At 41.7% G+C, this 12,548-nt stretch overlaps 1 protein-coding gene across 3 annotated transcripts in view; it reads right to left on the bottom strand.

Annotated features, from left to right (window-relative positions):
- The window catches only part of marchf8 (membrane-associated ring finger (C3HC4) 8), a 195,675-nt gene that overhangs the window by 68,607 nt on the left and 114,520 nt on the right, over positions 1 to 12,548 (bottom strand). The window contains exons 1-2 of one of the 3 annotated variants that reach the window (XM_062058205.1): positions 9,522 to 9,666; positions 9,198 to 9,433 (exon numbers count right to left, since the gene is read on the bottom strand). The exons of the other annotated variants lie outside the window; for them this stretch is intronic. Of the exons in view, the coding sequence (XP_061914189.1) occupies positions 9,198 to 9,227 (30 nt within the window). The 5' untranslated portion in view covers positions 9,228 to 9,433; positions 9,522 to 9,666. Of the gene's footprint in view, positions 1 to 9,197; positions 9,434 to 9,521; positions 9,667 to 12,548 lie in introns of those variants that run through there. 3 annotated transcript variants of the gene reach the window in all.

Here is a 12,548-nt window from a genome sequence, read left to right as displayed (position 1 = left end):
ATGACACTTGGCGGATCCTGGGGACGGCGTGGCACAGTTGGGAGAGTGGCCGTGCCAGCAACATGAGGGTCCCTGGTTCAATCCCCACCTTCTACCAACCTCGTCACGTCCGTTGTGTCCTTGAGCAAGACACTTCACCCTTACCCCTGATGGGTTGTGGTTAGGGCTTTGCATGGCAGCTCCCGCCATCAGTGTGTGAATGTGTGTGTGAATGGGTGAATGTGGAAATAGTGTCAAAAGCGCTTTGAGTACCTTGAAGGTAGAAAAGCGCTATACAAGTATAACCCATTTACCATTTATCCTTCGGGCTACCAGTAAGTAATTTACAGTAGGACACACAAGGCTACTACTATATTGGGTGAAGCAAATGTAAAGGTGAATATGGCTTTATTTCATGTTTAGAAGGCTCTAATAATATTATAACATATATATTTAGAAGGTCATAAACAGTTCTATGCTCCAACTATGAAAATATTTCATTCATCAATAATAATCCTACTTCGCAGGAATTGTTTTACCAAAGTCAGGCCGGGAACCTATTTTTTGCGATAAACAAGGAATGACTGTATACAAAGGGATGGGCATTTAAGGGATGGTACATTTTCCTCACACATTTCCTCATTGAAATATAATTTCAATGAGGAAATGTGTAACAAAAATGTACCATCAGTGGTTTCATTTGTGCTGCATTTGCCAACCCAAGGAACCTCACTCCATCTCATTTCATTAGCCCATGTTGCTGGTATACATAGAATTGGGGTATTTGCCAATATTTCAATGATTAACTATGGGAGAAAAAAATACCCATGATTGTGTTTTCTTTAGTATTCCAGCCTGATGCTTGAACATTGCCAACTCAGGGAACACTCCATGCAAGTTCACTAATCCATGAAGCGCACATTCTGTAAGGGAAGTAATTTGGCTCTGTTTTATTGATTAACTTTGGGGAATCATTTACCAGGATTGTTTTTCTTTTTAGTATTTTAACTTGATGTGCTGAAATTGCTAAATCGAGGAAGGGCATTCTACTCAGTTCCACTAGTCCAAGTTGCTGGTGTAGAGAAGGTATGCTATTTAGGTCTATTTTATTGCTCAACTGTGAGCTAAAAATGTACTTTAAAACAATTGTTTTATTTAAATATTATAACTGTGGGAAACTTCATCCAACTAGCTGCAACTAAACCAGCACATCCGCAGGTTGAAGCCAAGTAGTGCACTCCATATTGCCTCAATTGCCTCCAGATCAGTGCTTTTCAATTATTTTCTGTTACCCCACCCCCCAGGAAGAAGAAAACATTTTTGCGCCTCACCCACTCTCTATCGAGACTATAAATACCGTATTTTTTGGACTATAAGTCGCAGTTTTTTTCATAGTTTGGCCGGGGTGCGACTTGTGTGAAATTATTAACACATTACCGTAAAATATCAAATAATAATATTTAGCTCATTCACGTAAGAGACTAAACGTATAAGATTTCATGGGATTTAGCGATTAGGAGTGACAGATTGTTTGGTAAACGTATAGCATGTTCTATATGTTATAGTTATTTGAATGACTCTTACCATAATATGTAACGTTAACATACCAGGCACGTTCTCAGTTGGTTATTTGTGCATCATATAACGTACACTTATTCAGCCTGTTGTTCACTATTCTTTATTTATTCTAAATTGCCTTTCAAATGTCTATTCTTGGTGTTGGGTTTTATCAAATAAATTTCCCCAAAAAATACGACTTATACTCCAGTGCGACTTATATATGTTTTTTCCCTTCTTTATTATGCATTTTCGGCCGGTGCGACTTATACTCCGGAGCGACTTATACTCCGAAAAATACGTTAGGCTGATTTGTCTATAAAATTGTTATAAGTACACCACCGCATAACATTGTATCCTTAACATTAAAGAAAATAAAAAAGAAATAAATACAAATTAACTTAACAAATAACTTTATTAAAATGTGTCTGTAACATGAAAGATTTAAAGTGCGTCAATTTAATTGAAATAAAAAAATATTCCTTACTTAAACTATAAATATTTGTTTGACTGACTTCAGCCAGGATTAGGTCTCTGCTTTTTGCAGATGATGTGGTCCTGATGGCTTCATCTGGCCAGGATCTTCAGCTCTCACTGGATCGGTTCGTAGCCGAGTGTGAAGCGACTGGGACGAGAATCAGCCGAGTCCATGGTTCTCGCCCGGAAAAGGGTGGAGAGCCATCTCCGGGTTGGGGGAAGAGATCTTGCCCCGTGGAGGAGTTCAAGTACCTCAGAGTCTTGTTCACGAGTGAGGGAAGAGTGGATCGTGAGATCAACAGGCGGATCGGTGTGGCGTCTTCAGTAATGCGGATGCTGTATCGATCCGTTGTGGTGGAGAAGGAGCTGAGCCGGAAGGCAAAGCTCTCAATTTACCGGTCGATCTACGTTCCCATCCTCACTTATTGTCGTGAGCTTTGGGTTATGACCGAAAGGACAAGATCACGGGTACAAGCGGCCGAAATGAGCTTCCTCTGCCGGGTGGCGGGGCTCTCCCTTAGAGATAGGGTGAGAAGCTCTGCCATCCGGGATGAGCTCAAAGTAAAGCCGCTGCTCCTCCACATCAAGAGGAGCCAGATGAGGTGGTTCGGGCATCTGGTCAGGATGCCACCTGAACGCCTCCCGAGGGAAGTGTTTAGGGCACGTCCGACCTGTAGGAGGCCACAGGGAAGACCCAGAACACGTTGGGAAGACTATGTCTCCCGGCTGGCCTGGGTACGCTTTGGGATTCCCAACCTGACCTCGGATAAGCAGAGGTAAATGGATGGATGGATGGATGACTTCAGCTATTTGGTACTTTAAAAAATTTAAAAATAATAAATAAATACATTTTAATTTATTAGCAACATTAAGTCAGGAGCACAATATAAAAGACACTTGAACCGACAAAACAAAAAATTCATAAAACCATTTGTTCCGGTTTTTTTCTTTGTAATAATGAGTAAGTCTGGGTTAATGGCTACAATGAGCATGTTTCGTAGAGCACAGCTTGTCAAAGCGGGGTTTAAAGCATGATACTGATAAAACATGTTCCCCAGGGTCACACTGTGGCCCCCACTATTTGAGAGGGACTGTTTCCACATAATGTCAACAATAACATAAAAACTACAGTACATGTAAAGTATGTTGAAATGGATCATTGGATTTATTCTAATGCTCTGTCCACCCCAGTCAGTCTTCCTCACTCCTCATAAACTCCGCCCCTCAACAAGTTTTAAGCTGTGCCATGACATGTGACTGACTTAATCTTCCCCTCCTCCCTCCCTCAACTGTGGATTTGACACAAAGCTCCGATTTGGTGCACAGTCGATGATGTGATACTAAGCTAAAAGCCAAACTATATATGAAAAATTATTTTTTTTAAAATCTCATTCCCCGTCAATGCAGAGGCCGTGTCAGCGTGTGTACGCTGTGGAGCCTCGCCCGCTGTCTTTGCCTTGAAACCAGGTGGCCAGTGGGACAATGAGCAAAGACAAAAGAAAGGGCTTGCTTGGGTGGGGTCAGTGAGTTCATTAATAAAAGATCATAACTAGGGTTTTTAGCTTAAAAAAAAAACAGTGGCGACATGCAGGTAATTACAAAAGATTAAGCCCTAAACAGTACTCAGACTTTACAGGATGCTCAATTTTCTGTTTTGACAATGCAATTAACAACTGTCAGAAGGTGATAACTCTTAAAATGCTAAAGTCGTAGACGGCCCTGTTACATTACAGTGCTTGAAATAAATAACCTGGAGAGCATAAATAAACAACTTAACCACATATTAGTAGTGGCTCAGCTCAACAGTCTTGCAACCAATAAAACCGAATTACTAAATGTCCTCTTTGAAAGGGTCAATCAAAAACAATATCTTAGTCTAGCGCTTTTATCAGATGGCACTTTTTCCTCACCTCAATTTTTGGATAGGTCGCCACTTCTGAATAGAATAAACTGTAAGAAGCACACCGCATTCAACGCATCAGTCAAAATGAAACAACAAATAATGACTGAGGGAAGCAAAGTGCAGACTGTGGAGTACAAAGGTTCATTATGTGCATATAAAAATAGCTTCTTACACTACATTGCATTGTAATTAATGTTTATCAGTCAAAGGCAAAGCTTTCAATTAAACAGAAGAATATTGTTTTTTTGACAACAAAGATGGTGGAGATGGAGGAGGTCTCTTAGAGGGGCTGTTTGCAACATGCCAACTTTCCAATGTGTTATACACAGTACCGTATTTTTCGGACTATAAGTCACTCCAGAGTATACGTCGCACTGGCCGAAAATGCACAATAAAGAAGGAAAAAAACATATACGTCGCATTTTTGGGGGAAATTTATTTGATAAAATCCAACACCAAGAATAGACATTTGAAAGGCAATTTAAAATAAATAAAGAATAGTGAACAACAGGCTGAATAAGTGTACGTTATATGACGCACAAATAACCAACTGAGAACGTGCCTGGTATGTTAACGTAACATGCTATGGTAAGAGTCATTCAAATAACTATAACATATAGAACATGCTATACGTTTACCAAACAATCTGTCACTCCCTATCGCTAAATCCCATGAAATCTTCCTCCCCGGTGTCGCCTCTGGTATGTCCTTTCTTTCTGCTGCTCGATTGCCGTTCTCTGCTGCATATTTCACCAAGTCCAGCTTGTAATCTGCAGTATATGATTTCCTTTTCGGTGCCATTTTTGTTCGGTCTTTCTCAGTTTTTATAAGTTACCGCCAATGTTGATGTGATCCATATTAATAGCTACGGCAGTAGCATATAGCATATAGCAGTTAGCATCCCATGACCCACAATGCACTTCTGCTATGACCCTCCCCCGCCAAATTCTTATTGGTTGACGTGTGAGTGACGATTGCTGACGTGTGTGTGACGATTGCTGCCATTTGCTTCATCTCTCACGCAAATGAGATACATATTATCTGATATTTTACTGTAATGTGTTAATAATTTCACACATAAGTCGCTCTGGAGTATATGTCGCACCCACGGCCAAACTATGAAAAAAACTGCGACTTATACCGTATTTCCTTGAATTGGCGCCGGGAATATAGTATTCGCCTGCCTAGAATTACAGCCGGGTCAAATTCGTTTCGCAAAATAATTAGCGCATGCTTGGCACTTCCGCCGGGTCAAATATGAGTCATTAAATGACTCCCGCCTCCTGGTGGTAGAGGGCGCTAGTGATCCTTCTTGCGACTACCAGTACTGCAGGAGACAGGTACTGCAGAAGAAGACAACAAGCAGGAAGCATGCAGCAATTGTTTGCTTGCACTTTTACCATGGAGGATTACATATCTAAAATAAAACCGTTTTCTAAACTGGACTTTCAATCGAAGCAGGAGGTAATAATTAAAGGAATATCTCCAGAGACTTTTAAAATTGAAGAAAGATGAGAAAGACTGCCTTTGATCAGAAGCAGCTGCACATGGACCCATTTACAAGTAAAGGTAAGATCATAATAACGTTTTTTTTTATTAAATGTGCTTTTCATGATAAGGTATGCGCCGGAGTGAGAAGAGGTTTTAAAATAATTAGAGCATGCTTGCTCATTCCGCATGGTTTTGGTAACCGCAGGAGTGAGAAGAGGTTTTAAATTAATTAGCGCCCCTGCGGCTATTCAAGGAAATACGGTAATCCGAAAAATACGGTATATCCCTTTTTACACAGTATATCCCGCCCTCTCACGGCTACGTACGTACATACGTACGTACAAACAAAGGTATGTATGTACGTAACACAAACAAGCATTAGTCTCAGGTGTTGTTAGCTAATCATACCAATTTGGGTAGCTAGCGTCAGCTGTCATTGAATGTAGATTCTATCACAACAACATGACCGTAAATTGTCCGTTGCTTCTCTTGGACTGCTTTTGTGTCTGTGCACGCGTTCCCTGCGCGTACGTGTTGACAAGACCAGGTGAGAAAGCCGTAAACACCAACCATTTTATCCGGGACCAGTAAACAATGGTATAACATAAACTTTATAAATGTGACAAATATAGACAATTGTCAAACAAACGTGTTCTGTTAAACCACTAATGGTTCTTGTTATATTGGTTTTTGCTTTGAAAAATGTTACTGTGAGGAAGGAACAGCACCTTTATTGTTATTATTATAAGGAAGGCAATATGGGAGGCACCATAGCAGACCTTGGTGGTCTGTGAAGCTTTTTTTCCCATTCTTCATTTAGCATTTTTGCCTTTTTTCACACGAGGTTGAGCGACAAGTGGTCACCATTCGCTTTCCTCCCTGCTTGGCACTCAGCATCAAGGGTTGGAATTGGGGGTTAAATCACCAAAATGATTCCCGAGCTCAGCCACCGCTGCTGCTCACTGCTCCCCTCACCTCACCTCCCAGTGGGTGGAACAAAGGGATGGGTCAAATGCAGTCACCACACCTAGTGTGTGTGTGACTATCAAGGGTTATTTAACTTCAACTTTCCTGCCTCAGGAATCGGTCAACCACCTTTGTCTACAAACTAGAAAAAAAATTCCTTGCAGTTTCCAGAAGTACTGCAACGTTTGTCCGTATGTGAGCTTCCAGAAGAAGGAAATGTTACTAATGCAACATCTAAACATATTTGTTATCTATTTTATATGTTTTTCTAGTTGTGAATCTTCAGTGAATCTGTTTCACCAACTAATGACCAATACTTTATATTATCAATACAGTATCAGCTTGGCACATTGATCAGGTACTAGATATAGTACCTTTTTTTCCTTTTGTGGGGGTTCGTGTTATGGGGTAAGCGTACATTTTCAAGTATTTCTTATGTATATATATATATATATATATATATATATATATACATATATATATATATATATATAGGCGTGGCGAAGTTGGTAGAGTGGCCATGCCAGCAATCGGAGCGTTGCTGGTTACTGGGGTTCAATCCCCACCTTCTACCATCCTAGTCACGTCCGTTGTGTCCTTGGGCAAGACACTTCACCCTTGCTCCTGATGGGTGCTGGTTAGCGCCTTGCATGGCAGCTCCCGCCATCAGTGTGTGAATGGGTGAATGTGGAAATACTGTCAAAGCGCATTGAGTACCTTGAAGGTAGAAAAGGGCTATACAAGTATAACCCATTTATCATTTATTTATATATATATATATATATATATTTATATATATATATATATATATATATATATATATATACATATATATATATATATATATATATATATATATATATATATATATATACATATATATATATATATATATATATATATATATATATATATATATATATATATATATATATATATATATATATATATATATATAAAAATAATCCGTTCATGAATGAGTATATCCGTTCGGCCACCGTGTTTTCATCTCAAAATTCCACAGTATTCTGGACATCTATGTTGGTGAATCTTTTGCAATTTGTTTAATGAACAATGAAGACTGCAAAGAAGAAAGTTGTAGGTAGGATCGGTGTATTAGCGGCGGACTACAGCAACACAACCAGGAGGACTTTGAGATGGATAGCAGACGCGCTAGCCGCCAACCTCACCTTGACTTCCTCCGTCTCCGGGCCGCCGACCGCATCTATGATCGTCGCTCCGTCGATCGCTGGAACGCAGGTCAGCACGGGTGTTGATGAGCAGATGAGGGCTGGTGTAGGTGGATAGCTAATGTTTTTAGCATAGCTCTGTGAGGTCCCGTTGCTAAGTTAGCTTCAATGGCGTTGTTAGCAACAGCATTATTAAGCTTCGCCAGCCTGGAAAGCATTAACCGTGTATTTACATGTCCATGGTTTAATAGTATTGTTGATTTTCTGTCTATCCTTCCAGTCAGGGGTTTATTTCTTTTGTTTCTATCTGCATTTAAGCCCGATGTGCTATCACGTTAGCTCCGTAGCTAAAGAGCTTCGCCGATGTATTGTCGTGGAGATAAATGTCACTGTGAATGTCCATTTCGCGTTCTCGACTTTCATTTTCAAGAGGATATAGTATCCGAGGTGGTTTAAAATACAAATCCGTGATCCACAATAGAAAAAGGAGAAAGTGTGGAATCCAATGAGCCCTTGTACCTAAGTTACGGTCAGAGCGAAAAAAGATACGTCCTGCACTACACTCTAGTCCTTCACTCTCACGTTCCTCATCCACAAATCTTTCATCCTCGCTCAAATTAATGGGGTAATCGTCGCTTTCTCGGTCCGAATCGCTCTCGCTGCATTGTAAACAATGGGGAAATGTGAGGAGCCTTTCAACCTGTGACGTCACGCTACTTCCGGTACAGGCAAGGCTTTTTTTATCAGCGACCAAAAGTTGCTAACTTTATCGTCGATGTTCTCTACTAAATCCTTTCAGCAAAAATATGGCAATATCGCGAAATGATCAAGTATGACACATAGAATGGATCTGCTATCCCCGTTTAAATAAAAAAAAATCATTTCAGTAAGCCTTTAAGGCACGCCCCCAATATTGTTGTCCGCGTGGAAATCGGGAGAAATTCGGGAGAAAGGTTGCCCCGGGAGATTTTCAGGAGGGGCACTGAAATTCGTGAGTCTCCCGGCAAAATCCGGAGGGTTGGCAAGTATGCCTAAAAGGCAGCCGACTCCTTAGTTTTTCCTTGCCTTTGTTGCCAAACAGCTTTCAGCTCAGCTCAGTTTCTGTAATGTTTGATAAGCTGCACCGTGTGTAAAGTGCCTTAAAAGGTACTTCACGCTGTAAATTGGCGCTACGGAAATAAAACTGACTTGACTGTACGGCACTGTACCGTGCATCCCCACTCCGCCGTGCACCCCGCCCTCTCATCCTCCTGAACAAAAGGGTAAGGGGAGTAAAGTGAGAAAGTGGGTCAAGCTTTCGCATTGAGGATGTGACAGATGCTACACTATACTGCACAAACACAAACAAACAGCAACAGAGCATGAATGCATAGGAATGGACCACAGCACGGTTGGAAATGGTGATGCAACACCGTGGCCCCCGACAAACAAAAGACGAGCACAACAAAACAGAGAGAAGCCACGTAATTGTTGCAAAAGCAGACATTTGTGGCACTGCTGTTATCTCTGCTCTGTCATCACCAGGGAAACAAGAGGCCCCTCGCCATAACAACCAGTTGTGTATGACTACATTGCTGTAGGATGATGCCCGTGAAGATGCGTGCACAAAGAGAGAGCCAGAGCAGGAGACATACCTGAATCTTGATTTTCCAACAGGAATTCATGGCTGGGTCCTGAAGCGCACCTTTCGCTCACACACATAAGCACACACGCATGGATGCAAACACCAGCTCCTCGGGGAGGTTACATGACACTCATGTAAATCCTCAAAATGAACGATGGGAGAGATACGAGCCCGGGTAAACACGGAAGTGGAGCTGCGGCAACAATGGCAGCCGTCACCGTGGCGACTGCAGCTACAGCAGCACAGCTGGCAAACAAAAAACAGACGGAGAGGGGAGGAAAAGGTAGAGAGCGGTAGAGATGGCAGAGGGAGGGAAAATAGACGGCTGGCCTACATTTTCTGCACACAAACACAGGAGCTGCTGCTGCTGCTTGTCCAAGCTTGCTCACTCTCTCAGCTGTGTACACACACACACACAATCAGGCAGGGTAATCCCATTGGTCGAGCCAGTTCTTCCTCCAGCTGATCTTGATGACATGGGGGAGGGGCGTATGGTTGTTGAATTATTCATGAGAGGGCAGCCTTTAAATAGACTCCCTCTCTCCTGCACCCGAAGCTTAACCTTAAATTACCCCCTCCTTCCTTCCTCCACATCCATCCATCCAATAAGCTCGTCCACTTCACACTTCCACACACGTGCATATGAACCTCTTTCAACTAAAATAAAGTCAGACACTAAGGCCATGTCTTCACCAAGTCGTTTAACCCCTTTAACGAATAATTATTTAGCCTAAGCCCCGTTTTAGCCACACTAAACCAGCGTTTAAAGTCCCCCTCCTCGGACAAATTTTTACACGGGTAAGTCAGCCGTGTAATTCTTGAATCTCCGGCACTTAGCTTTGTATGGACTCATTGATCGTTTACAAAGTGAGTTCGGAGAGGAAGTGACGCCAGAAAGACCGCGCCCCACACAGGAAGTGACATCAGAAAAAACACGCCACAGCCAGCTTCATAATAAAGCGGTTTCGTAACTCGGAGGTAACCACTGGAAATATAAAGGCGAGTCATCCAGACATGCCCGTGTTTCTCCTTCTACATGCACAGACGCTTGTGGAAATCACACATGAATACCTTAAGAGAAAGCGATTGCAGCTATTTGGGATACAACACTTCTCAGACGGCAAGAGAACTTTCCAATGTCCGGCCGGGTCAGCTGTGTTTCTACTTAGTGAAAAACTTTGTCCATTTGTCGAAGGAGAGACAACGAGAATGCAAGCTCCCATGGATGTGATAAAAAAAGGTAGCGTGTGCTTTGTATTACCTGACCGTCGAGGAAAACGGCGAATGCTTTTGGACTGGCAAAGCAGACAGTATCAGTTTTTGTCCGCCATGTATGTCTAGGTCCAGAGTATATAAAGTCACCAAAAACGAATGGACAATGAAGGTGAAGGCAAAAGAGTGAGGAGTGTCCTGACCAGATATCTATATCCCTAGTTTGACTGATGTAAAATGTTCTTTATCACATTGTTTACATGTCTTATAAATACTTTATTAATTTATGATATCTCAGGTGTGATTCACTACAATAGGGCCCCACAGCACACTGGATTCCAGTTAATTGAAATACTACAACACTGGATATTGTTCAGATAAGTTACATTTAAGAACTTGCACACAAAGCAACACTGGAGGTGACTATAACGTGTGCATTTTCCGCGCTTGCGTACTAGGTTGCGTTGCGCCGGCGGACGGAGGTCTTAAACGGTGGCATTGTTGTGTGTGGGCACGGATAAGGTTAGGTGTGATTTACCCTGGATAACCTTATCCGGCTTAGTGTAAACATGGCCTAAATCTGTTGAGCGCCGCCATCTGTGTCGCCCTATCAGAAGGAAGGTTACTCCCGGAAGTACCAATCACAAACAGGCTTGCGGCAAAGATACCAGCGGTTACAGCTCTATTAAAGGGCAAACAACCGCCCAAAAAAGTATTCCAGCATCAGCTCTCACAATCTCCAATTAATTATTTTTCCTATTCGATATGCCGCACCAAAACCCTCTTATTTTACAGATCTCAAGGCAATTAACAAGCATGAATTCTAAGAGATCAGTTCCATCTTCACCACTTGTGGTCTGAGGAGACTGCGTGACCATCTCCACCGTGCTCATCATCTGTTCCACTTGCTGTCTTCAGGCAGAAGGTGCATGTCCATAGAGGCCCGAACAGCAAGACTTTTCTAACAGTCTGTATCCTCAGGCTATAAGGCTGCTGAACACTACTCCCCTCCCATGGACAATAACCACATCCACCAACAATAGCTCTGAACTGGACTTTGGTCACCATCTCCATGTATCTGTTCCAATGTCACAAGGATGTCAAAATCTCTTAAATCTGTTAAATGGTTACACTGGATTATTTTGGGGTTTAAGAATATACGGCACTTTACATCAAACTATGCAGTGTTGATGCTACTAACTCAATTTTGCTGTTAAAGTACCAGTGATTGTCACACACACACACTAGGTGTGGCGAAATTATTTTCTGCATTTGACCCATCACCCTTGATCACCCCCAGGGAGGTGAGGGGAGCAGTGGGCAGCAGCGGTGGCTACACCCGGGAATCATTTTTGGTGATTTAACCTCCAATTCCAACCCTTGATGCCGAGTGCCAAGCAGAGAGGTAATGGGTCCCATTTTTATAGTCTTTGGTATGACTCTGCCAGGGTTTGAACTCACAACCTACCGATCTCAGGGCGGACACTCTAACCCAGGGATGTCAAACGTACGGCCCGAGGGCCGGATCAGGCCTGTGAACAGGTTTTATGCGGCCCGCAAGATGAGTTTGCTAAGTATAAAAAATAAGCTGAAATTTTTTAATGAAACAGTTTTTCTAAATGTGTCCACTGGATGTCGCAATAGCAATTCTTTGTATCTTTGTAGATGATGCTACATATGTACAAAATAAACCACACGTCAGTGCACCAGTCAAGGAAAATGAGCAAACTACATAAATAACATACTGTAATTTGATTTTCATATAATTTTTTTTTCTTGATAAATTGAAAATGAACACCAATGAGTTGACTGATGAACATTATCACATAATTTATTCAGAAAACATAAATAACGACAAATAAAGATAGAATACTATTAACCGCAACATGTAAGTGTAAAAAAAAAACAACATTATGATTTGTACAATTTCAGAATGTGCTTGTTCTATTTTTAAACAAAGAAAACAATCTGATGTTGTCTTTATTTTTAAGTTATCGTGCCGTGATTTTAACAGTCCGGCCCATGTGGTAGTAGATTTTTCTTGTTTGACACCCCTGCTCTAACCACTAGGCCACTGAGTAGGTTCTCTGTGACAGTGATAATAAAAATTGAATTGAATCTGATCCATTTTCACCTTCTCCTTTGGACT

This window comes from Entelurus aequoreus, linkage group LG09 (assembly GCF_033978785.1).
Source record: "Entelurus aequoreus isolate RoL-2023_Sb linkage group LG09, RoL_Eaeq_v1.1, whole genome shotgun sequence".
NCBI lineage: Eukaryota > Metazoa > Chordata > Actinopteri > Syngnathiformes > Syngnathidae > Entelurus > Entelurus aequoreus.
This window is presented reverse-complemented; position numbering and strand designations above follow the sequence as displayed.